This window comes from Oreochromis niloticus, linkage group LG8, assembly GCF_001858045.2.
Source record: "Oreochromis niloticus isolate F11D_XX linkage group LG8, O_niloticus_UMD_NMBU, whole genome shotgun sequence".
NCBI lineage: Eukaryota > Metazoa > Chordata > Actinopteri > Cichliformes > Cichlidae > Oreochromis > Oreochromis niloticus.
This window is the reverse complement of record NC_031973.2, coordinates 25626145-25652424: the sequence shown is the minus strand read 5'-3', so window position 1 is coordinate 25652424 and position 26280 is coordinate 25626145. Positions and strand designations below refer to the sequence as shown.

The 26280-nt window shown below is 42.2% G+C and overlaps 2 protein-coding genes across 8 annotated transcripts in view; both read right to left on the bottom strand.

Annotated features, from left to right (window-relative positions):
• Window positions 1-1425: 1425 nt before the first annotated feature.
• bsk146 (brain specific kinase 146) lies at window positions 1426-15645 on the bottom strand. Its single transcript, XM_019362097.2, has 7 exons — window positions 15399-15645; window positions 8256-8506; window positions 7274-7476; window positions 6654-6845; window positions 6189-6573; window positions 6009-6072; window positions 1426-5958 (listed from the first exon to the last, which is right to left on the bottom strand). Exons 2-7 carry the CDS (start codon window positions 8425-8427, stop codon window positions 5793-5795), a joined length of 1182 nt encoding a protein of 393 aa, XP_019217642.1. The 5' UTR covers window positions 8428-8506; window positions 15399-15645; the 3' UTR covers window positions 1426-5792.
• Window positions 15646-24593: 8948 nt separating this feature from the next.
• The window catches only part of wu:fj29h11 (uncharacterized), a 44997-nt gene continuing 43310 nt past the window's right edge, over window positions 24594-26280 (bottom strand). For all 7 annotated transcript variants that reach the window (XM_013273414.3, XM_013273421.3, XM_013273413.3 and 4 more), the window contains 3 exons: window positions 25626-25767; window positions 25363-25519; window positions 24594-25284 (listed from right to left, as the gene is read on the bottom strand). In XM_013273414.3, coding sequence (XP_013128868.1) covers window positions 24871-25284; window positions 25363-25519; window positions 25626-25767 — 713 coding nt within the window. In that variant the 3' untranslated portion in view covers window positions 24594-24870. The remainder of the gene's footprint in view (window positions 25285-25362; window positions 25520-25625; window positions 25768-26280) is intronic.

Here is a 26280-nt window from a genome sequence, read left to right as displayed (position 1 = left end):
CTGCGGTTGACCGGCTGGGGGGAGAGAAGGAAGACAGGACAAAAGCACGCTGTGGAAGAGAGCCAGATATTAATAATAACTAATAACTGAATAAAGAATGGTGTATCAGTATCAGTCTGAATCCAAGTATTTGCTGAGATCAGAGTAATTTGATATTTTCAAGCAAATTAATTAGTTACAATGTCCTAGAGGGGCGGGAAAAGAACAACAATTATCAAAAATGAGAATAAAGTGCACGGTTAGTGTCTGAGTAACCCATGGCAGTGCCCCAGCATGCACAACTGTGAAACTGAGGCAGCTAAATGGAATTCAGCCATCATTCACTGTGGTTACACAGCTGTTCTTTTCCTATGTCATTATGTTCCTCTCCACTTAGTGAACAAAAAAACCAAGGTCCTGCTAATTTTTTGTGTGTGTCAGTTTAAATGTTTGCTGTATGTACAGTAAAAAGCAAAAAAGTCATTTATATACAACGAGTGTTCTTCGACTACACTGGGGTATGATAGGTTAAAGCAACTTTTTGCTAAACTATAAAACAAACGCTCTTTACTCTGATTATTAGTAAAAATTGAAGGTCACAAGCTAATCCATCATTAGTTGCTATCAGGCGTCTGTGGCCTTGTTAGGCTTAGATATTATTAGTTAGTTACTGTGTCAGCTCCCTGAATCCAGAATTGAATTTAAAGTCTTCCTCCTGATATACAGAGGCATAATTCACCATCATGTCGTATATTAAATGGCCATATTAAATTAAATGGCAAAAACAATTCTGTGCATGATTCCTCTCTTTTCTGCTTTGCTACAAATAATTTTTTTTTACTTACTTTGAAAAATTCTGTTAAACATGATTGAACATTTGCCTCGCGTTTGATAACTAAAGGGTTCACCTTAAAACTTGTGCATTGACTAAAATCTGAAATGATTCTTCTGAATTATACTTAGACACTGCAGTCAGCCACCCAACATTTATGTTTCTATTGAAACATTGTAACATGTATCCAAAATACTTTACTAGCAGCATAAACCTTTATTCAAAATATTTTGTGGTATAAAACTCATACAATACTAGAAGTAATTTATCAACTATTCTTGTTTTATTCATTTATAAATTTCAGTGCGCTATATGAACATCATTAACCTGAGCCCCCAAATTAAAATTTAAAATTAGAACTTTCCTGCCAGAGGTCTCTTCCTGCTAAAAGGGAGTTCTTCTTCCCCACTATCACCAAGTGCCTATTCACGGGTTACCATGGAGTGTTGAAATTACTTATTTCTTCTTGTTTATAAAATTTGTCCACATTCTTTACGGTATTAAATGCCCCTAAAGATTCCCTTGTGTGAATGCGATTACATAATTTCACCTGTATGAAATTCAATTGCATGACAAAGAACTCCTAGGAGGGGAAAACAAGAAAAATGCAAATATCACTTGAACAAGAATTCTTATTTTATTGACTAAATCTCAGCTTACAGGAAGACAGTTGTATTGCAAAGACAGAACCAGGTACAAGTTCTAGTGCTGTGGTCATCTACTCACTAAAACTCCACAAAACCATGATGCTTTGAAATACAGCAATGTCACCGGACAGAAAGACACTGGAACGCCATTACAGCACGTCACAATATGAATAGGATGAGGAGGCAGCGGTGGCTGACTCAGACGCTGGGAGGGAGAAAGGGGAAGGTGGCGTATGACAAATGCACATCTCACTTTCTAGTTTTGTGTCACTCATCTTTTCTCCCAGCTTGTGAACGGATGTGTCCTCGTCTGCAGCGTACTGTATACTGCACTGGTATTTCATCTGAGCACAGTGCTTACACCACAAGTTCTAGCGAATCATTTACTATCTTAAAATTATTCTGACAGGAAACTACAGCAATACTGGGTGTGTCTTTCAAAATAAAGATTTACTTTTTGGTATCTTGAAATTCTGTGTTTTGCTTGCTAACTCATAAAACAGGGACTGCAGCTGATCATCATTCATTCATTACAAATAACATCCTGCAATTACTTTTGATTGTTAGGTCAGACTGGAGGTTTGTGCAAATTGTGTCTATGTTTTATTTAAAGAGGGTGTAATGTTTTATAAGACAGTGTGATAAAAAGTCAAATGTTCTGTTTTAAAGAATGTTGGCAAGACAACACCAAAACATCTGACTTTACCAATAGCTCTGTCTCCACTGTCAAAATGTTAGCTAGCTAATTTAGCTACCAGATGGTTCCATGCTTGGAAAAAAGAAGCAAGGCTAAAGAAGAAAATGCAGCATTTCAATTTCAAAAGACCTACTTAAAATTTCCTTGTGTAAAAAGCAACATCAGGCTATTCTTACATTAGGGGTATAATAACCTAATGTTGCTCTTTTTACTAACACAAGAGAATAGTTTGGAAAAATCATGCTGAATGACACCAAACTAAGACAGCTTTAAAACATTGAATTCAGGGGGTTGTTTGACACAGATGAAAAAAATCCTGGATCCTGTTTGCTGAACGCAATTAGCTTTCTTTTCAAAACTCAAACTCAACTGGAACCTTTTATGCATTTTCATGTCTTTGTCATAAACATACTGTTACAGTGTCAGATACTCATATTACTGATATTAATGACACTTAGATAGTGAGGTGTTTGGATGTATAAGTAATGCCTGTGAGCTGAAAACTACCTTAAAACTTGTTTTAAACACCCAGGTTCTGATAGTTACTCTTGGATTAATATGATGTCATGAAAGGGAGGTGATATCCCAGATACATAGCTTTAGCTGCGGGCATTGTCGTCCCACCCGTCTGCTGTTCAAACCTTCTGTTTACAATGGGCAGCCAATCAGAAGAAAGTTGTCTTAGAGGGGAGGAGCTAAAGTAGCTTGTTTCAGTTTAAAATAAATAACAATTACTTTGAAAGGAGCAGAATAGGTCCCCTTTAGTTATAGCAAATCTAAACTTAGCTTAAAGGAAATTGAAATATTGTAGAGTAGCATGAGAGCCCGTGTAGCCCAGAATGTGCAAACAAAACACAGGCTCTATTAGGGCCATTTTTTGTGTTTGAAATTAGGTGAAAGCAACCAGAAGTTTTACTAGATGCTTGTAAAGATTTTTAAGCTGCTAGCAATCTGCAGTCTTATTATTTAATGTCACCGAGCCCTACGTACTGGCCCTTTAACTGAGGTACAGAAATAGTATTAAAGGTGGCCATGGTGTCCATGTCTGAAAAGTGATACCATTAAAGAGGTGCTTTAAAACCCAAATTGTTTATACTGACCACCAGGCGATGATCCCTGTGGCTACAACAGCATTTCCAGTCATTTGTGGTAAATGGGAAAAAAATATAATTCGTTACACTTTGCAAGCTTTGGTCAGAAAAGCGAATTATGGAGGCCATGCTCATTGGCTAGTGACTTGTGACTGACAAAAAGCATAGCATAGTCAGATCCACCCCTCGCTTGACACATCTGCTTTCAGAGCAAGAGCAAAGTGGTGACGCTGAAAACACTTACCTCAAGACTTTATAACAGAAAATTCACAAACCAATCAATAATAACGTCTACGCCACTGAGGGACTGATTTGGTATCGGCTCTTTTTTATGTAACAAGAATTGTCAATAAAACCTCCCACGTGTCACTATTTACAAGAATCCTCACGTTGCTTATTGTTGCACGTTGCCATGGGTGCTTTAAGCACGTCACTTTTATTTGGGAAGAGCGGGAATGTTGAAGGACGGTTTCGGAGTGAACGCTGCAAAGGAACAATGATGCGATGAGGTAATGTGGCTTCATATGGTCATGCGAGTGTGGGATGTGCTTGGGCTCGCACGGTTTACTCCGCACAGCACAGCGCTGCTTGAAGTTGACACATGGGGAGCAGTGTCCGCATCAGGACCGTCCTTTGTTCTGAATCAGGAGGCTGCCGATGAGGTCAGAGATTGTCACAAGATGCAGTCATTTACTCTCTCGCTGATCCAACGCATCATGCGGAGGGGCTGAGCTGGTCCTCTGTCAGATCCGAGCTGAGGCTACTGACGTGTTGTTTGTCACCGGTATACTAACTACAACTATAGAGTGCTACAGCCTGTGACAGGATAAACACTGAGCAGTTTTTCACAAGAGGGCTTTAGCACATACAGTTTCATGCAGTTTAGGTCTGAAAAGCAACACAGAGAACATCCATTCACACGCTACGCATGATCCAGTCCCCCCCCCAAAAAAAATATTTCAATTGATATTCATGAAGTCAAAAAGGAATGGATTGGTTTTGTTGCTCTTTTAAATCCAAAAACAAAACATTTAAGTCCCTACATTTGATTCAAATTCAAATCTCTCGCTCTATGTCCTCATGCTTAGCTTATTTTTTTTTTTTAGTTCCTGAAGGTGGTGAGATGAGCACACAACATTAATAGCATTACAAATACATCACAATGGATAGAAACTAAGTATATTCAGATTTTTTTTCTTTTAGCCCTAGGATGTCTCAAGAGGTCATAACAGCAATATTCACTCTGGGACATGATGCAAGAAATTGTGCTACTGCAAAAAAAAAAAAAAATCACATCACAACATTTTACGTTTCGTTTTTTTTTTCCTCCTAAAGCCGGTTCAGATCCGAAGTTTGAATTATTCATCATGCAGTTTATAAAAAGTAACTCTTGAGTGTTTGCTTTTCCCCCCTGCACTTAATTGGAACAGATCATTTTTCTTTTTCAGACAAAGTTTAAAAGAAAACACAATTTTTAGGTGAAGGTCTGGATGAAAATGTGAGCAAAGCAGACAGATCTTTTTCTTGTTCTCTTTTGGAAAACGCTTCAAAGGAACACCATACAAACGGAATTTCAGGAGTGAGTAGAAAAAAGTCTTCCAACTGTGAAGTAGATATGTTTATCGTGAAGAACAGAGACATCGCACGCCTTCGCTCCATCTAGTCTGAGATGAAGGAAAGCTGTAGATCATCTCACATAATGCGCAAGTATTCAGTATGTACAGCAGCATACCACACCTGTTACACAGCTATACCTCAACACCATATCACAATGCTGAGTCGAATGGGAAACAAAGAGAGCTACCTTACAAAAAAAATAGAAAAAATAGATTGTGTAGTCTTTTTTTTCTTCTTTTTTTTAAAGATTCAAATAAATAATAAAATTCTCAAAGGAAAATTAAACTACTTGTTTTAGATTCAAACGCACGGCGACGCACACGGACACATTCGCACTTTCATATTTTTGTTACAAGTAAAACACTGAAACCACCACTCAGTCAGTCTTTTTATCTTGTAAGGTGTTAGCTTGAGCTCTGTTTCGGTCAAAAACATGAATCCTTTGTCCCTTGGCTTCTTAAAAAAAAAACTTCTCATTAGTGTTGAAGAGATCATGAGGAGTTCTGCCCAACTCCTGTCTGACGTTTTTATCTTTTTATGTTTTTTTATTTATTTTTTTTTTGCTGCAAGTATTGCTTTAAGGAATATATTTTGGTCTTCTTGTCAGATCAATTTAGTGGTAAATCTCTAATGTAGCGTTTTTTTCTTCATTTTTCTACGCTTGCATTTTGAACGTGTCCTTGAATTCCAAGTGTTAAAACAGGACTCCTTCGGAGGACATTCGACCAATCATGAGGAACGTGTGCGTTCTACAAAGACATCCTCGGAAGTCCTCCGGCACGTGTGTGTCTGCACTCTTCCTTTCCCACAATATTTAAAAGAGGAGACATGTTAGTACTTTGTTATCGCTTTGTTTCTTTTCCCATGCATGAACATCTACGTGGTTGGATGAGAGGTATAAAAGTGCGTGTTGGCGAGTCCTGACATGCTCAGACGCAGATTTCTATGGGTGTCGGCACTAGCATGCGGCCGCCAGGTGAGCCGTTTTCTCGGGGCATTCGATCATAGCTGTTGGTGGATGACACGGAGCTGTTGGTGGAGACGGACACGAAATGGTGGCCCCCACCGGGTTCCATCATCCCTCCTTTGGCCCCGCTGCCTCCGCTCCCCTCTTCACCGCCATTGGCAGCATGGGAGAGAGGGGCGACACTGGGGAGCGAGGCGACAGAGTCTGCTGCTTCATCCTCTCCACGAGAAGCTCCTCGTCTTCTTCCCCAGACGATGATGACGAGATTGTGCCTTCCACCTCCCCTCGGACTCCTCCTCCCCCTCCCCTCCTCCACCACCTCCGCCACCTCCACCACCTCCGCCACTAACTCTCTCACCGCCACCTCCAGCAACCGTGTTGCCATTGTTGTTATCATTCTCCGCGTCTAACATCCAGGAGTGGCTGAAGTACCCGAACACCTCTTTGACGGAGCAGCGGCGGTCCTGCTCCACCGAGAGCAGGCGGCGGAACATGCGAAGGGCCTGCTCGGTGAAGCGCCTCCACTGCGACGGCACCGTGTTCGTCCTCCTCCTCTGCCAACGGATGAACTCCTGGTAGAAAGAGTCAGAGGGCAGAGCCTTCTCCCAAGGGAAGTTACCGGTCAGCATGCAGAACAGCAGCACACCGAAGGCCCAGACGTCAGTGCTGTAGTCCACGCAGAAGCCCTCGTGGCGGGACACATCGCAGAGCTCCGGAGCTGTGTAGGGGATGGTGCCGCTCACCTGGAGGGGAAACCCAACAGGTTACAGTCACTGGAAGAAACCTCCGAATATAAAACGTACAAAACTCAAACACTACTCACTCTTTTCACTGGTGAGCCAGCCCGGCGAGTCATGCCGAAGTCAGACAGCTTGACCTTGCGGCATTCTCGGTCAAAGATGAGGATGTTTTCAGGCTTAATGTCCCGATGGACCAGCTTCTTACAGTGCAGGTAGTCCAGAGCGATGGCTACTTGGTGTACACAGCGCTTTGCTACTGTTTCAGGAAGACCAACCTTGAGAGCCAAAGAAAGGAAAAGCACTATTTTATTCAGAGGATTTTAGGGTGGCTGCTGACAAGTACGAGTTAGATTTTTGAATTTTTAAAATCACCCTCAATGAGAAAAAGTTTCTGTCCCAAGTCTAAAAGTCCTCATTTGAGTGTGGGGTTTTTTTGTACTTTGTACTGCCTGAGTAAAATCTGGTGACTTTTCTGATACCAGCAGAGGTTCTAAATTAGGCAGTTTTAAAAGTCTACATTAGTGGCTTTAAAGTTCTTGCTAAATTCCAGCTCCACAGTATTTTTCATGAGTAGAGTAGCTTTGCATTATTCACAGTTCAAAATAATCCATAACCTCTTCTCCTTTAGAAGGTAACCCTAACTTTAAGCCAACTTTCTTCTGACTGTGAATCAGTATTACTATCATTATCTGTGAATCAGCACCTGTGGAGGAATGATATCGAAGAGGTCTCCCGCCACGGCGTACTCCTGTGCAAACACGTAGTACTCGTCGGTCTCGAAGGCGATGCCAAACATGTTGATGATGAAGGGGCACGGAGACAGGTACAGGGAGATGCTGTACTCCCGTAGAAAAGACTTCAGCTTGGTTGTCTTCTTCTTCAAGAACTTCAGTGCCATTTTTGTACCTTTTGGGAAAAATACAGATGTTTAAGGGATTTTTGAAGATATTTTTCATTGCTTTTGTTATTCTTTTAAAATCCTGCACCAAAAAAAAGGGTTTTGTATCATGACTTTACTGAGGTCATATTTTAAATTACTCACTTATTTAGATTTTGTTGAGGCTTAAAGTTAAACCCCTCTGCTGATTGGAGTGGCTGAACTGAAACTCTTTGAATTCAATTCAGTGTTATTTATGTCACTAAATCATAGCAACAGGGGCCTCAAGACGCTTTATATTGTAAGGTAAAGACAGACACCCCCAAAATCAGATGACCCCCTTCAAGCAAGCAATTGGTGACAGCGGAAAGGAAAACCCCCCTTTTAAAATGAAGAAACCTCCAGCAGAATTAGGCTCAGGGAGGTGCAGCCAGGGTGTTGTCGTTTATGTTCGTGGTGTTGGTTACTGATGGAGCATTTTTAATTGACCATTGTAGAAAATAACCGGCTGTGAGGTGCAGCCTATCCAAGAAGACAGCGCTTGAGTTTTCTGCTATCTTAATTATTAGTCGGTAACTTTTCACTAAGGAGGTTTCTGTCTGTACATTTATGAATGCAGTTATTTAACCAAGCTTGCAATTTAGCACTCCATCCTCTAATCTAAATATTAACACTTCTGTCTAAACAAAGTGACATCTCATTAGGAGCCAAAAGCGAAATTACACTTAAGGTGCAGAGACCAAAACAAAAAGGTGACAGCACAACCACTGAAGAAGTCAGCGCCATGTACTCTGTGGTGGTCCCTTACCTCTGATCTTGTGAATCACCAGATCCACCTTGCCATAGGTTCCCTTGCCCAGCTCTCTGATCACCTCGTAGTACTTGTTGACCTCTAGTCTCTCCAAATTTTGGGCAGCAATCAGCTGCAGCTCATCCAGGATGTCCATGTTGGCTCGAGAAACCAGCGGAGAGGAGGTCATGGTGCGGACTGCTTCAGGGTGCAAAAAAAACGGACTCGGGTAGGACAGGAGCAGCAATAGCAGCTAACAGCTGGTGTCACTGTACAGAGAGAAGAGAGGAGAAACATTCTGAAAATTGCTTCATCCTTCTACTCTTCATTTCAAGTACAACAAGTTGTCTGTGAAAGGACGGGCACACGAAGAGAAGAACACACTCTCGTCCTCTTGTGGGACCAAAACAGGAGCATGTGATATGCGATGTTTGTGTTGCATTCCAAGGTCGGCATTGCACAGCGTGCTGTCAACGCCGAAGCTCACAGCGTGCTGCTCTGATCTGCAGTGTGGTAGCCGCTGAAAATGCTAATTATCTGCAGTGAAGGCTTAAGTAATTCTAAATGCTACTCGCCAAGGGGGATACCAGAGCTGAGCTGTGAGCTGAGTCACACACACACTCACACACACACACACTCACACACAAGCAGCCAATAACAGTCCTTTCTAGCAAATCCAATTCCTGCTGCAGTGTGATTATTCTTAGTGATTGCTTCCTTTTTTTCTCTTCCTGAGCGGCTGGACCTGCCAAGCACTGACCCTCACTGATCCAGGCAAATGTGGAGGAACTATAGGAGCGCGCACACTCACACACACACACACACACACACACACACTCGTTACACAACCCGAGGTGCTGGAAAGCAGCCACTCTATATGAGCAGACACTTGGATTGGCTTCATATTTACAGCAGCCTCCTCATCATGAACACACTCCCCTGCCATTCTATGTACTTCACATATCTCATATTCTCCGCACACATCCACAGATGGATAACATTTCATTGCACAGTCTGGTTTTAGATGCAGAAAGTAACATTCAGTTGCATGCATCACAACGTTAAGTTGCCAACTATGTGATCAAACACACACACACGCAGCAATGTGCTACTTTAAGTACCCTGTCGCCCCTCCACAGGCCTCTGTGTTCTCTGTGGGAGTGTAATCTTTTTTGCGTGTGAAGCGGACAGGAAGAGAGGCTGACACCAGCAGGTGAGGAGAGATGAGTCAGTTTGGGTGATAAATGGCAGTACAGAGAGGATGTACTGTATCTCTCTCTCTCCTCTAAATAAAAGCTCTTGGGTGCATGTGATAAAAACACACATGCACAGGAGGGAGTTGTAAACAGAGAAGACCATTTGTTTCTGCCGGGGATCAGAAGTGCTTACTGTAGCACTGCAGGACTGTGCCTCGTTCTTTTTCTGTGAGTGTGCGTTTGGCTCTGGTATGATATCATGATAACATTCATAAACATATAATGTATATTCAGTCAAAAATATCTACTTAAAGCTGCAAATTCAACCAAGCTAGCTGTTTTGAGTGAAAACTGGGGCAGTAAATTTGAACTTTTCTCATTTTTTTTCCATTTAGCACCACTATTGGTGTTGAGAAACCACTATTGGTTTCTCAACACATTTTTTAAAAAGTGCTAAATAACTAAATAAACAGTTTAAACTGATTTTCAACTAATTAATTAATTATTTTACAACAAGAATTACAGTTATGAGTAAATAGTGATATAGTGATTTAAGTGTTGCTAACAGTGTTATCTCTCTGTAGATGAGGAACCCAGATAAGCCACAAATATTGACACTCTGCAATGCTTAGAGCTAATTAGCACCAGTTAGCAAGCGCTAATGAGGCCTAAAGATGCTAACAGCTACTAGAAAGATGGAAAGGGATTCTATTTCTCACACTGTTGTAGTTCTATCCTTTATAATATAAAGTGCCACTGTTTGAATAAAACCAAACTAGATTTAAACATGCAAACCGAGGTGCTGTGGTGGTTTGTACCATTGCGTCACAGCAAGAAGTTCCGGGATTCGACTCCACGGGGCAGCTTGGACTTTTCTGGAGCTTTTTGGTTTCACCCCACAGACATGCATGGTTAGTTAATGGGTGAATCTAAACTGTGTTAGCCCTATGATAGACTGGCAATCCCACCTCTCACCCTATGACACCTGTGAAAGGCTCAAGTCCAACTACAATTGTGAATTGGGTAAATGGAAGAAAATGGATAAAAAACTAAAGTTGTGGACGCAGTAAACATGTTGCAAAAACGGAGGAAGCATGTGCACACTATTTGGCACCAAGTGTATCTTCAGAAAAATGGGAATTACAGTGGCTTTGAAGATACCACACATGACCCAGGCTGAAAAAAAGGCCCAGTAATCATCTCCTGAACACGCCTCTACTAATGCCATTGAACTGGTTCAGCTGTCCAGCACAGTCTGCAGACTTTTAACCACTGACTAATGTGATTTAACTTATTTCGTACCTTTTTACCCAGGACTCCCTGGAAAGCAATATTAATACTGAATTGATTTCTGCCTTAGGTCTGATGATCTTGACTAGATTAAGTCCCTAATCATTTTAAGCATAACCGGATTAACACACCTCCACTGTGCTCGACCAATTCGTTTAATGGAGCCAAACTTCCAGCCTGATTTCATTAGGTGTACACAACCAGGAGAGAGCATGGAGCAAATTTCAGCTTTGAGAAACTGGTTTCATAAAATTAAAGTAAAAGGAAAATTTTGCCAAGGTACAGCAGCTTGTGTGGTTAGTTGCAGCAGTGATCTGCAAACTGTTCCCACAGCTCTTATTAGCAGATCTAGAGCTTAAGTTTTTCCAGCTAGTATATGCAAAGAAAGTCTGTGATGTAGGTCAAGCTACAGTCTCAAAGTTTAGAAGATTCTGCATCTTTATATATTTAATATTCACATGAAGATGGTGCGTGTGTGTGTGTGTGTGTGTGTAGACCAGACAATCCCAGCATTCATCACACTCTGCCTTTATCTAACACACTCTGTTTTCAGGTCTTTTTTTTTCCTTTTCCAGCTTCTATAGACCTGTGTGTGTTTGTTGGCCTGCTGCTGTGTGTGTGTGCTTTCGTTTACCACAAATAAAACTGCATCTGTATTTATATAGAAGCAGTGAGACTCATGTAGCTCAGTGAGTCATCAGGCCAGGATAAATGTCGGCTCTCCGTGTGGAGGGGAAGTCTGCAGTCCCACTGCGTGCATGTCTGCGTGAGTGCATCACATAGGCTCACCTTTAACAATAGAAACAACTCGATGCAAAAGCAGCTGCGTTTCGCAAGTGCTTTGCATCGCTGGTAGGAACAACTGCAGAGCAGCTGGATGGGTAAAATGAGATGATCAAAAGGGTTAAAATTTGGTATTTTCCCTGCAGCTCATGTTCAAATAATGCTGGGAAACTTTTCAGGATGAGGTGAAGGAGAACGGCAGCCTCTGTCTCACACCACTGTTATTGTACTTTTTGGTGTTTAGGAGTATAAATACATATACAGTTGATTAAGTTAGGGGCAGCTGTGTACCACATAGTGTAAGTTTATACAAAGGTTATCTAATGTTGAAATAAGCCTTTCACATAGTAATTATTTGTTGTAATCATCTTCAACATTAGCTCCACTACACATTATTATACACATTGTTCATTTTTCCCAAAGCATATCATTGATCCATTAATTTCAAAGCGAATTAATCGTCAACAGTTTGCGATAATTTTTTAATATTAAATTATTCGTCAAGCACAAATAAGAAACACACGCTAAGTCCAGTGTATTATTGTGAAAGGAATATTTCTGGTTCTTTTTATACAATGTGAAGATGCTAACCTGTGTCATGGTAAATTCAGATTTTCTGGTCTCTAGTTTGGGACAGTTTTATACTAAACCTAAAAAGTCCATTGACAGATTAATGCTTGTGTTAGTCCTCCTTTCCTGCAGGCTGTTCTCTCCAACAGCCTGCAAAATTCAACGTTCTGGGAACAGACACAAAATACAGCATGTTCCTTTCAGCTGACCACATCCCCCCAGCCCTCCCCACCCCACTCGCTCAACACTGACCCTCTGTGCCACCAGGTTTAACACTCTGTGGAAACAGAGCAGCGACCAGGGGCCGCAGCTGACTAAATCCCAAACTGCTTATGCAACCAGCGGGCCGAGCCGATGGCCGGAGCACATTCGACGAGCCAAGGCAACGATCACAGCCACGTCCACCCCCACTGATGCAGCCGTGCTGCCCTCCAACAATAACAGTTAATTTTTTTTTGCATTTCAGTGACTGTTTCTATTCTTCTGATAGATGTGCTGCGAAGAAACACATTCCTGCCTTCCACATGAGAAACTGCAGCAACAAAAATATTTAGCCTTTAAATGTTCTGGACACGTTTGATTTGTCTTCTATTTATAAAAGAAAAACTGCATGATCAGAAGAAGTGGCTGACTGCTGCATACGCACATAATCAAAGTGACTGTGACTGTGTGTGAATGTGCACTGGCAGGGAGCAGAGGGAGGCCAGCACACAGGGACTGTTGAGTAGCAAAACACAAGTCTGTGTGTGTGTGTGTGTGTGTGTGTGTGTGTGTGTGTGTAAAGTGAACAAAAACAGAATGTAGTTGCCAAAATCTCTACTACCTACTTATATTACAGCTCCTCAGCAGTAGATATTTACACCTTAGTTTTAATTTCACAGATTTTTACATAAAACGCTATTTAGAATGTTTTAAAGGCCTGAAATCAAAATCAAGCAAATTTTACTAATAAAAAAAAATCTACAATAAAATGATCAAATATTAATCATCATTTTTAAAAGAGATCAAAAACAACAGTAAATAATAAAAATGTAAATACTAAAAGTAAAAGAGATGCACTTGGAGAAATTTAAAAAATATATGTTGCTGGTTATTTTGGCGTTTGGGGGACAAGAAAGCAGAGTCGCCTGTATGAGCCAATCGGGAATTCTGAATTACTAGAAGGCGCTGATCGACAGACCTAAGTGAGAGGCATAGGACAAAGGATTTGAGAGTTAACGTAGGCGAGCCCATGTAAGCACTTACACGCAGGCAACAATATTTTAAAATGAATCTGTACTTCCCAGGAAACCAGTGTAATAATTTAAGAATGGGCGAAATACGATCACGCTTCCGTGTATCTTTCAGGAGTGTAGCAGCTGCAGACATGTTTTAAGTGTTTTGCTCAATCCAACATATAACGACTTGCAGTAATCCAAACTAGATGCAATGAAAGCATTGATTACTTTATCTAGGTCATGAAAAGAAAGAAGTTTTTAACTATATTTAAAATCTTAATTGAAGAAAGCTGTCTATAACAACTGCTGTGATCTGTCTAATTAAGCAGATGAATCAAAGGTAGCACCCAGACTTTAAACCTGAGGTTTAAGAAATGATTCCTAAGTCTCAAGATCTAAAGGGATAGTGGAAAATGTAACTGGCTGCTTATTCGCCAGAGGAATCACTAAAATTTCAGTTTTACTATCACAGGGTTGAGCGCTGTTTATGAAAGCCACATTCTAAGCTCAGCAGAGGAGTTGGAGATGGGTTTAAGAGGTAGGTAAATCTGGGTTTCATCTGCAAAAAAGTGGTAAGGAACATGATGGGGTTTTTTTTTTAAATATAAACCCAAAAGGTAACATGTATGCGTACAACTGAAGTGGACCAAGAATGGAACCTTGAGGTACACCACTGGTTAAGGGGGTAGTTTTAGAAGAATAACTGCCAATGCTAATGGAAAACCACCTACAACTCAAATAAGACTTAAACCAGTTCAAAGCCATCCCACAAATAACAACACAATGAGTGTTCAAGATGTTGTGGTCCACGGTATCAAACGGAGTGGTAAGATCCAGTAATATACGTACAGCATTAACTTGCATCAACAATAAACAGGAGATCACTGAAAACTCTTAAAAGAGCAGATGTGATGAATTTGACTGAAAAACCTCGCCAATATCATTGGTGTGTAAAACAGACGGCAGCAACAACTAGCAGAGACTTAAAAATCTTAATTGGTATTTATACTATGCTAACTAGGCTATGTTCAGGGCTTCGTCTTCATATTTAGCAAACAAAATTTAACTTGGTATTTGAATTTTTTAATCAAAATTGAATAAGGAAGATATATCCTCTCAAAATCCTTATGTTAATACTGGTTATTTTCCATCTTCAACTAATTCAAATTCACCAGTCTTATCCATCAATCTTCCTACCCGCAATCTTCAAGCCAGTCAACCTAGTCCCTGTTCTTTAGAATCATTATTTAAATTCCTTCCCATCACCTCCTCATCCGGGTTATTTGGTCTACTTAAAGGTATCTGCTCACTCTGCTCTCCACCCAGCCCCTAGTTTAAGTTCAGCTGGCATCTCATCAACGCAATATATAGGCACTGTGGACGAGAAGGCATTGATTACATGATTTATCCAAAATAATAGCTTAGATTGGCTTGTATAGATTGGCTATAGGGTGCAACCCTTCATTTTTCTACGCAAGTCTCCAAAATTGCCCAGTATAATCCAGCAAACATAGACAGCAGGTAGACCAGTCAGAATGTAAACATTCTGGTCTTGTATCATCCTCCAATCACTAAAGGCTTCAGCTTTCAGCAGGGCTGCAGCATCACCTGCAGTGTGTGTGCTCAGACAGCACTCACTGGAGGGACAATCGCTGTCACTTTAGTGTAACAGAGCTTTGAAGATAGAGGAAAGGAACACACATGCATTAGCTCCTGCAGATACCTGACTGCCAACCCCCCTCCTCCACCCCTTCCTCCTCCTGCAAAAACACGGGATGCATAGTGGGGGTGAGGGAGGGCTTTTAGATGTTGTGTTGTGATCAATAATACAAATTCCACTACACAATCCGATACTGTAAACAACCTAAAATTCTTACGATCAATGATGTTGCTGCTTGCTTGAGATCAATGACATCAGAAAATGTACATACACACAAGATAGAGAAGAAATCACAGTTTTGTTTTCATTGTGAACGCTGCTGTATGGCATTGGCCTAAAGATGCACTGCATGCACACATCATAGCGGCATACACAGTAACGGAGCCTGGTTGGTCAGGGTGCAGGTGAGGATAAACGGTCAGCCCGGGTTTAATTCGCTACTCACCTTTCAGTTCGTTCCCATATGGAGACTGTAAAGTCCGCCCTGTCGGCCCAGGCTGCTACTGGTAAACACACGGGAGATGTGAGCACATACTAAGACCAGGTGAGCCCAGAGAAACGTCTGATATCGGTGTCCAGCGAGAAGCCTCCGATCAGCGTCGGTGGATGTGGTGTCGAGCATCCTGCAGCCTCCTCCGGCTCTGCGTCCTATTGTCTCCGCATCGCTCTGTCCTCTAGGATGGGAGGAGAGGAGAGGCAGGGGAGGAGAGACAAAGCCCTCCCCTCCTCGCTGGCCCGGCCAATCGCAGCGCTGCTCCGCTGGGAGCCGCCGCTGCTCGCTGTCTCCATACAGACTATGGTACATTCAGGGGTGATGGGAAATCCAACTTCTTCCAAATACAGTCAAATGAATAAATAAATATGTTACCAACAGATAGCTTGAACTAGATATTGGTTATTTTTAATAATAGCTAGAAAAAAACATTATTGTTATATTATTATCATATTTGTTTTTACATAATTTTCTCTGGGATTAATAAAGCATTCTGATTCTGACTCGTAAACGTTTACGTAAACAGACTCTGCTGTGTATGTTTTTATAAAATGTCTTTAGGCGATGTCATTTGAGGCAGCGTTGGTTAGTACAAATATGTATTAAGGCTATTGTGCCAAGAATAAATACATAAATAAATGGAGGGGCCTGTCCCAGCTATCACGGCCGAGAGGCAGGGTACACCCACAAATAGAGACAGACAACAATTCACACTCATTTTCAACTGAAAATTTAGAATCACCAATTATCCTAAACCCATATATGTCTTTGGACTGTGAGCGGAAGCTGGTGTACCGAGAGTGGCACCACACAACCCCCTATGAATAAGCACTTGGTGACAATGGGAAGGAAAAACTCACTTTTAACAGGAAGCAACTGGTTCTGGGGGAGGGGAGAAGAAAGGACAAAGAAACAAGAGAGCTAGAGATTAATAAAAACTAAAAATTAAATACAGCGTGATGTATAAACACATAGTGAGTGTAAACAGGGTGAAAAAGAAACATTCAGTGTGTCATGAGAAACCTCCAGCAGCATAGAGCTATTGATGTGTAACTAAGGGAGGATTCAAGGTCACCTGATCCATCCATAACTATAAGTTTTATCAAAAAGGAAAATTTAAGCCTAATCTAAAAAAGTAGGGATGAGAGGGTTCCTGTCTCCTGAATCCAAACTGGGAGCTGGTTTCACAGAAGTGGGGCCTGAGAGCAGAAGGCTCTGCCTCCCATTCTACTTTAAAATACTCTAGGAACAACAAATAAGCCTGCAGTGTTTTTTGTGTTTTTGCATGTTTGTTTGTTTGTTTTTTTTAACTGCGGCCTACAAGCTGTCAAACGGACTTGTTAAAGAAGAGGGTAGGCTGTTGGGGATTTATTCACAACTGTTCTGCGCAAGATAGCCTGGCCTCCAGAGTCACCTGACCTAAACCCAATCAAGATGGTTTGGGGTGATAAGAGAAGGCAAAAGGGCCAACAAGTCCTCAGCATCTCTGCGAAGTCCTTCAGGACTAATGGAAAACCATTTCAGGTGACCACCTCATGAAGCTCATTGAGAGAATGTCAAAAGTGTGCAAAGCAGTATTCAAAGCAAAGAGCGGCTATTTTCAAGAGTCTAAAATATAAAATTCTGCATTATTCCATATGTGTTCATTCATGGTTTTGATGCCTTTAGTGAAAATCTACAATGTAAATAGTAAATAGTAAATAGAAAATAAAGAAAAACTTAAATGAGAAGGTGTGTCCAACTTTTGACTGGTAGTGTAGATCGGGGAAATTATAGGTCATACAGGTCTTTAGTGTCTCATTCCTGCAGTTAAATTAATTGTGTCATCTGGCTTCATGGATGGTTGGGCATCATCTGCATAGCAGTGAAAATTTATGAAATGCCTTCAAAGGATACTGCCCAGATAGAGGAGGAGGCTTGTTTCCATCATGAGACTTGAAAGGCGACTTCTGTGTGTCCAAAAGTAAAGTGATTACACCTTTTTATCGTTTAACTTAGCAGCTACTGGCACGTCTTCCGTGGCGGAAGCAGAGTCTGGGGATGAGGGGGATGACTCGCCAATCTCCGGGGGCGAGGTCACTGAGGCAGTTAAACAACTCCTTGGTGGCAGAGCCCCTGGGGTGGATGAGGTCTTCCCCGAGTTCCTGAAAGCTCTGGATGTTGTAGGGCTGTCTTGGTTGACACGCCTCTGCAATGTTGCGTGGAGATCAGGGGCAGTACCCCTGGAGTGGCAGACCAGGGTGGTGGTCCCCATCTTTAAGAAAGGGGACCAGAGGGTGTGTTCCAACTACAGGGGAATAACACTCCTCAGCCTCCCTGGGAAAGTCTATGCCAGGGTGCTGGAGAGGAGAGTTCATCTGTTAGTCGAACCTCGGACACAGGAGGAACAATGGGGTTTTCGTCCTGGTCGCGGAACACTGGATCAGCTCTTTATCCTCTCAAGGATACTCAAGGGTGCATGGGAGTTTGCCCAACCAGTCTACATGTGTTTTGTGGACTTAGAGAAGGCATTCGACCGTGTCCCTCGGTGGGCTCTGTGGGGGGTGCTCCGGGAGTATGGGGTGTCTGGCCCATTGCTACGGGCCATTCAGTCCTTATACAACCGTTGCAAGAGCTTGGTCCGCATAACCGGCAATAAGTCGGACTCATTCCTGGTGGGTGATGGGCTCCGCCAGAGCTGCCCTTTGTCACCGATTCTGTTCATAATTTTTATGGACAGAATTTCTAAGCGTAGCCAAGTGGCGGAAGGCTTCCACTTGGGTGGTCTCAGGATCTCATCTCTGCTTCTTGCAGATGATGTGGTTCTGTTGGCTTCATCGGGTGATGGCCTCCAGCTCGCCTTGGAACGGTTCGCAGCTAAGTGTGAAGTGGTGGGAATGAGAATCAGCACCTCCAAATCTGAGGCCATGGTCCTCAGCCGGAAAAGGGTGGAGTGCCCACTCCGGGTCGGGGACGAGTTCCTGCCCCAAGTAGAGGAGTTTAAGTATCTCTGGGTCTTATTCATGAGTGACGACGGGAGAAGGGAGCGAGAGATCGACAGATGGATTGGTGCAGTGGTCGCAGCGATGCGGACGCTGCACCGGTCTGTTGTGGTGAAGAGAGAGCTGAGTGTAAAAGCGAAGCTCTCAATTTACTGGTCGATCTACATCCCTACCCTCACCTATGGTCACGAGCTGTGGGTAGTGACTGAAAGAACGAGATCACGGATACAAGCAGTGGAAATGGGCTTCCTTCGAAGGGTGGCTGGCCTCTCCCTTAGAGATAGGGCGAGAAGTTCGGCCATTTGGGAGGGGCTCAGAGTAGAGCCGCTGCTCCTCCACATCGAAAGGAGCCAGTTGAGGTGGTTCGGGCATCTGACAAGGATGCCTCCTGGGCGCCTCATGGGTGAGGTTTTCCAGGCATGCCCCACCGGGAGGAGGCCCCGGGGCAGACCCCGGACATGCTGGAGAGATTATATCTCTCGGCTGGCCTGGGAATGCCTTGGTGTTCCCCCGGACAAGCTGGAGGAGGTGGCTGGGGAGAGGGAGGTCTGGGCTTCTCTGCTTGGGCTGCTGCCCTTGCGACCTAGCCACAGATAAGCGGAAGGAAATGGATGGAACTTAGCAGCTAACTAGTGAAACCCTTAACCCAGCTCTTAGACCAGGACTCTGGGTTGTAAATGGCCTGTATTTATATAGCGCTTTACTAGTCCCTAAGGACCCCAAAGCGCTTTACACATCCAGTCATCCACACATTGGTGATGGCAAGCTACATGTAGCCACAGCCACCCTGGGGCGCACTGACAGAGGCGAGGCTGCCTGACACTGGCGCCACCGGGCCCTCTGACCACCATCAGTAGGCAACGGGTGAAGTGTTTTGCCCAAGAACACAACGACCGAGACTGTCCAAGCCGGGCCTTGAACCGGCAACCTTCCGATTACAAGGCGAACTCCCAACTCTTGAGCCACGATGGCGAGATGTGAGCTGTTCTGATCAATATTTATAGGGACTTAACAATGTGACAAAGCATTGCTTTCTTATTACATTTTTCTAATTGAAAGCTTCCCCGTGGAATTATATTCAGTCTAAAACAACGATGTAAATAATCACAATACAGGGGAAGTCTGGTCACATATGGCATATGTGCGCCCCAGGGTGGCTGTGGCTACAATGTAGCTTGCCATCACCTGTGTGTGAATGGGTGGATGACTGGTGGATATGTAAAGCACTTTGGGGTCCTTAGGGACTAGTAAAGCACTATATAAATACAGGCCATTTACCATTCTGGTGCCTTCACTCCTCAAATTCCTTAGAGAAGGGGGCTCCTCTATTAAACTACTATACTAAATTATAATATAGCCATCTACTTCTAATACTACTCTACAATGCTTAACGGTGTGCAATAAAGTATAAAACACAAATATGTGATCCTAATTATAAGATATTAGCCTTAAATAGCCTAATAATTTCCCACCTTTAAAGGCTCTGTAACTATGGAAAACAAGGCAGGCGTGCCTACAACCACGGGACAATGCAAAGGCGTCTGACAGAACTCCATTAGTCAAAATCTGGGATCTGGGACCACTGAAAAGCTTTTTAACAGATCTATTAAAGGGGTCCCAAAATTCATGGCCCTTAGAGTCTCAAAAAGAAAGCTAGGTTCACTTCTCCAGCATCCATGGATAATATCACCAAGGGATGCTCTTGCGTTTTAGAAGTTTCAATTATATGAAACAGCCTCCGAACATTATCAGCTGCTTGCCTGTTTTTAACAAAATCCGTTTGGTCTGCATGAATAATTTTAGAAATAACTTTCTCCATTTGAAATGCTATAAAATTAGGCAATACCTTATAGTCTGATTCAAGGAGGCTGACGGGCACCTCTGTGAATCCTTCCCAGGTTTAGGAAGTCATATTATTGTTGCAAGCTCTAAAGACCGAGGGAGTGCCGCCTTTTGAAAAGTATCCTTGATCATGTTTGTGAGAGAGGTTAGTAGTTTTTTTGAAAAAGTTTTGAAGTATTCAGTCGGAAATCTGTCGGGGCCTGGGGCTTTATTGTTTTATAACGATTTAACAGCAAGAAAAACCTCGCCCTCTGTTTCTTTCTCCAATATGTGTTTATCTGTTGTGCTAATCTTTGGCAGAGGTAATTCACTTAGAAATTGTCTTATTTCAGTACTGTCACTATCATGGTCGGTCTTATATAGGGCTTTATATTAGTTTTTAAATTCCAGATTTAGATCTTTTGAGTTTTCTAAATATCTGCTGTACTTGCCACTCTTATTACTGGCAAATACAGTCTTATTACCAAATTCATAATAATGATATCTAGTTCTGGCCATTGCAGCATCAGCTTTGTTTGTACACATATCATACAAAATTCGTTTTTGTTTTGAGGCACTAAGTGATTCTGCTTGTTTTGTTCTCGAGTGATCAGTTTCAAAGGTCCTTATTTTGTTTTCTATTTGAAAAAGCTGTTCCCTTTTTTGTTTGTTTTTATATGAGACATATGAAATAATGTGACCTCTCATATAAGCCTTAATGGCTTCCCATATGTTTGACTGTGAGGAGGTATTTAGGGTTACTTCCAGATACATTTTAGTATTCATGAAAGTAAATGGTAAATGGTCTGTATTTGTATAGCGCTTTTACTAGTCCCTAAGGACCCCAAAGCACTTTACACATCCAGTCATCCACCCATTCACACACTGGTGATGGCAAGCTACATGTAGCCACAGCCACCCTGGGGCGCACTGACAGAGGCGAGGCTGCCGAACACTGGCGCCACCGGGCCCTCTGACCACCACCAGTAGGCAACGGGTGAAGTGTCTTGCCCAAGGACGCAACGACCGAGACTGTCCAAGCCGGGCCTCGAACCAGCAACCTTCCGATTACAAGGCGAACTCCCAACTTTTGAGCCACGATTGCCCCAAAGTAATACATTAGAGGTCTTTTAGCAAATATTCTCTAAATCTAGAAGGCTCAGGTTGGTAAAGCTCCAATTCCATTTTTATAGCATTGTGATCTCAAATTGTAGCTGCTAAATAGGAGCAGGTTTGAATTTGTGAGAGGAGAGCCTGTGAGGCCAAACACATGTCAGTTCTTGAGTATTATGAACATTAGAATAATATGAATATTCTTTGTTGGTTGGATTGCGTACATGCCACACATCACTTTGGCCCAATTCTCTCATACCCTGAGTTAGAGCTATTGCTGATTTGGATAGCATACTAGTTTTCGGAAGAGCGATCTCCATTGATGGGTTTAAAACTAGGTTGTAATCGCAGTCCAAACACATTGGCCTTTGACTGCTGCCAGCTTTATAATTATAAAAAAAATCGTGGGTCATCTTAGTTTTGGCCATACAAGGATACTAATACCATTCTGTTCATGTCTATTACACAGTCTATAAAAATGAACCTACTATGCTTGTCTTTTTCTGTTGAATTTAATTGAAATCTAAGGTTTCTATTAATATGCAAAGCCACACCTCTAGCTTTAGACGTGAAACATTCAGTCTTAAACAATGCTGCTTGAGGCTGGGTTGTGAGATGACCTTATGGTGTTCTTATCACTTTGCGGAAGATAGAATATTTTACTCTTAAGCTGAGATTTGCCACAATAGTTGCCAATTATGGGTTTTGTTTTGCTATTACTATGGTTGTGGCTATCCATGTGTAGCATTTTATTCCAAGACTATTTTCGTCATGTGGACAGTAAATTATTAAAGAAAACTTGGCTTAGTATTTGTCATGTGTGGCAGGCAGGATGGACCCAAATGCAGGACTCATACACGGAACGTAAACTTAAAGCGGCAGCTTTATTCACTGGGAAAAATCCTCCATAAAGTAACTTTACAAAAAACAATCCAAAACCCTGAACATGGAAACTAGAAACAGTAGAAAATGAGGCGCACAGAACGATGAATGATAGAAACCAGGAGAACCTTAGAGCACATGGTGTGGTACGAAGCAACAACGGACAGAGGACAACACAGGGCTTAAGTACACAAGGGAGTAACGAGGGAATGGGAAACAGGAGGGAAACACAGTTGGGACAAATCTGACATAACAAGACGGAGAGGAAACAAACCTGAATGCACTGAACACAGGACAAGGAACTATCAAAATAAACAGGAAATAAGAGAGCTTCACAAAGACGCAGACTTGACACTGTGACATGGAGACGTGACTGGCAAGGAGAACAAAGGGAACATGAAACACAGAGACGAGAGTAACTAAATGTGGAACAGACAGAAGGTACAGTGAACTAGAAACTAAATATACCACAAGCAGAAAACAATAAAGAGAACCAAGCCCATGAAAAACAATAAATCAAAGAATATAACTTAAACCGTGACAGTATTATTTGTCTTATGGATTCTATCTTTAAAAACAAGTCTGGAGTCTGATACAGATCTAAATGGTATTTTGCTGAGATCCAAGTGGCAGTATGCCCCATGCTTTAGCTTACAACAACAACCATAAAAAGAACTGAATGTTAAGTTTACAAGCTACACATGAATGCAGCATGAGTCCAGTACAGAGGGGGGCAGCTATGCAGTGCAAGAAGAGTCCCACTTCTAATATCAATGTGGTGTTTACAAAACAAACATCACCTGCTAGTCATCTCCTTTTTGACTCATGCCTGTGGCCTCATATCACAAAACATCAGCACAATATTCAGCTCTGTGCTGCACGATATAATGACAACACTCAAAATACTTTATTGGCCCTCCAACAGAATGGAAAATGCTGCAAAGGATTTTAGACAAATCATCTCAGGACCCCTTTGCTGCTTTACAGGAATAACCCCCTGCTATTGATTTATTTTGTACATTTTGTGCCTCAGTGCTCCCCGTGACTGATTCTTTGTAGGAAACAGCCCTCTGGTTACCATAAGGTTGCATCATGAGATGAAAATAGGGAGGTGCCGTTTCCCCAGGCTGTTTCTGATCTCTCCACTAGCACTCCTCACATGGCTAATAAGTGTCCTGCTTTGGAGATATTACTGTCCTACAGAAGCTACACAGGGTGTGGCTGTCAAAGAGGGGGTCCAGAGACCACCGTGGCAGGCGGGGATTTCATTAGCTTCCCTTTGGGTTAATGATTGAACTAGACAGAATATCAGGGACCCCCCTTTGAAGACTTCTAACTATATCAGAAGCAGCTGAGCTCAAAACCAGAACCCGGCTCAGGTAGAGGCAGCCATATTACTTTAAGGTTGGACTACTGTAATTCCAACTGTAATTCAGGCTGTTCTAAAAGATCCTTGAAAAGTCTTCAGTTGACCAAAAATGCAGAATCCCAGTTACTAACATGTAGTAGAAACAAATAACGAGAGATCGTATTTTCCTCAAATTAATGTCTCTTTATTGGCGCCCTGTTAAGTTCACACTGTTGGCTTACTTGTGGTTCCCAGAGTTTCTAACCAGCTTCCAGTTTGGATTTGGGAAACAGTTGTCCTCTTTTCTTTCAAGATTACACTTTAAACTTTCCCTTTTGATAAAGCTCAGAGTTTGGGCTGGATCAGGTGACAGCACAGGGTCAGACTGCTTGGGGGGCTTTGCCTGATGTTATATGATGGGTGTCACAAAAGATCTTTTAGCTCAGTGATTCCAAATATCAAGTCTCCAGTTATTTGTCTGACCCAAAGGTGGCCAGTGGCTTGGAAAAACATGAATATGTCGTCCAACATGAAGTATTATGTAAGTATTATGCCCCTAGTCTGGTTGTGATCTTTGAGCTTTATTTTGACACAAAGAGCACTTTCTTTTATTTGAATTATTTTAAGCATATTGTAACTGTTTTGTAAAGTGCTGTAAAAATAAGTATTTTATTCTGATGCACTTATCCTTCACTCGCCTCTTTTCGGTCCTCAAACATATAATATACTACTGCGAGTCATTAACTTTTGTCTTCTCTCTCCTGTAGTTTCTGTTTAATCCTCTTTGGTGTTCATAGTCTCGCTATGCTCCTCTTTGCATCCTCTTTTCTTGTCCTTCATCTTCCACTTGAGGTCTCTTGTTAAAAGGGAGTTCTTCCTCCCCACTGTCACCAAGTGTTTGCTTATAGGGAAACATTGGATCATGGGTTTCTCGTCATGTAAACATATAAAGTACCTTGAAATGTTGTCAGCTGGTGCTTTTCAATTCAATAAAAGAAACTCTTCAATAGACACACTTTTATTATTTCAAAGGAATAAAGGAATGGTACAGAAAGTAAAAAAGGTTAGCAGATTGCTTAACTTCACTGAATATGGAAAACAGTTGACATTAAAAGGAGAAAAATGTATCTTTTGCTCAAAAGCAGGCAATACATTAAACATACACGACACAATATACAGCTAAAAGGACTAAAATCAGTGCATTTACTATGAACATTAAAAATTACACAAAATTATTTTAGGCAACTTGTGCAAATATCTCCACAGATTTTAAAAGGAACTACACAAACAGATAAAGAGCTAAGTCTTTGGTGTGGAGATGCTGCGCTAGGTTCTGAATCCGACAAAGGCGTACGTTCTGAGCATCTCCAGCGCTGTACACTCTGTATATGTGGTATCGTTCCCTTTCCTTCAGTGCAAAGTCCAACTCGTTGGCAGACATGTGGATAAATGACTTCTCTTTCTTTATAGTCGACTTCACCTCCACATACACCACCTCAGGCTCTCCTGTGGATCTGAAGGTGAGCTTAAAGTCGTAGGGCTGACCGGTCTCCCCGCTCTGATTGCACCACATGACGTGCGTGGGTCGTACAGGGTCGCTGCTGTCTCTCCATTGGCACAGGAAGGAGTTGACCAGCTGCTCCCCCCATTCGCCGATCGCTGCCACATCTATCTCGTCTTCTGATAAGACCACCTACAAAACAGAAGAGCTATTAAGAAAAACTTGATAACCAGCGACTAGGAAACCAAAGCTTGCAGTCGATATACTGACGGTGGTGGGTCTCTGGCAGGTGAGCTCCATGTCTTCAAGTGTGGCCTGGCTTTTGCTCCACTGAGGGAAGTCCAGGTTCAGAGGAGGACGGATCTCTGCAGCATCTGCTGCAGTCCCCTGGAAAGTTCCAGAAAGCACCACAGCCTCAGGTACAGCACTGACAGAGAGACAAAGGAGAGAGATTAGAAATACATACTCAGTAAGAGTGAAAATCAACATTTTCTGAATATTTCACATATTTGGGAGGAGGAGAAGAAGCCTACAGGCTGTTTGGAACGGGCTGGCTGCTGGCTGTCTCAGCAGGTGGTTCAGATGGAGGACTCAGTGGAGGTCTGGGAGCTGCAAGGCTTTTCTCTCCACCTTCAGCTGTGTCAGACCGAGTGGTCTCACTCTGCTGACGGCGCTCTGTTGGTGACAGACAACACCAAATGGAAAACATTAGTTTTTAGAGGATGTGCTGTAACAGTTTGGGAATAATGACACAATGCAGAATTACACAAGAACTTTCTGTTTGTAGTGCTGTGTCTTCGCTCATTAACAAGCACTAAAATCAACATCTTAACTGATAATGCAAGATGCAGCTGGTTAAGACAATAAAACTACGTTCTTGTGGATGATCTTTTAATCTACCTCTCACTCTGTAAGTATTTTCAGTGTCTTGTGATTATCACAAACTGAGAAAGATTAACTAACGGTTCTGCGTTACCATGCTGCCCTGTGGTGAAAATATAATTTTGCAAAGGTAAAACACTTAAAACTGCACAGATTTATTCTTTGTCCATTTCTAACACAAACAGCCTGAACAGAAGAAGAAGAAAATTTTCATATATATCTCCTGTCTTCCTTCTCTCACCCAAACCAGATGGAGGTTTCTTCCTGTTAAAAGGGAGTTTTTCCTTCCCACTGTCACCAAAGTGC

What these genes read in the sequence shown, in the direction of transcription:
- bsk146 (XM_019362097.2), bottom strand. Translation starts at nt 8,427, where the DNA reads ATGACCTCCTCTCCGCTGGTTTCTCGAGCCAACATGGACATCCTGGAT. An exon ending in TCGATATCATTCCTCCACAG is followed by an intron (nt 6,846 to 7,273) that starts GTGCTGATTCAC and finishes TTGGCTCTCAAG; the next exon opens with GTTGGTCTTCCTGAAACAGT. An exon ending in CACGGTTGCTGGAGGTGGCG is followed by an intron (nt 6,073 to 6,188) that starts GTGAGAGAGTTA and finishes CGTCTGGGGAAG; the next exon opens with AAGACGAGGAGCTTCTCGTG.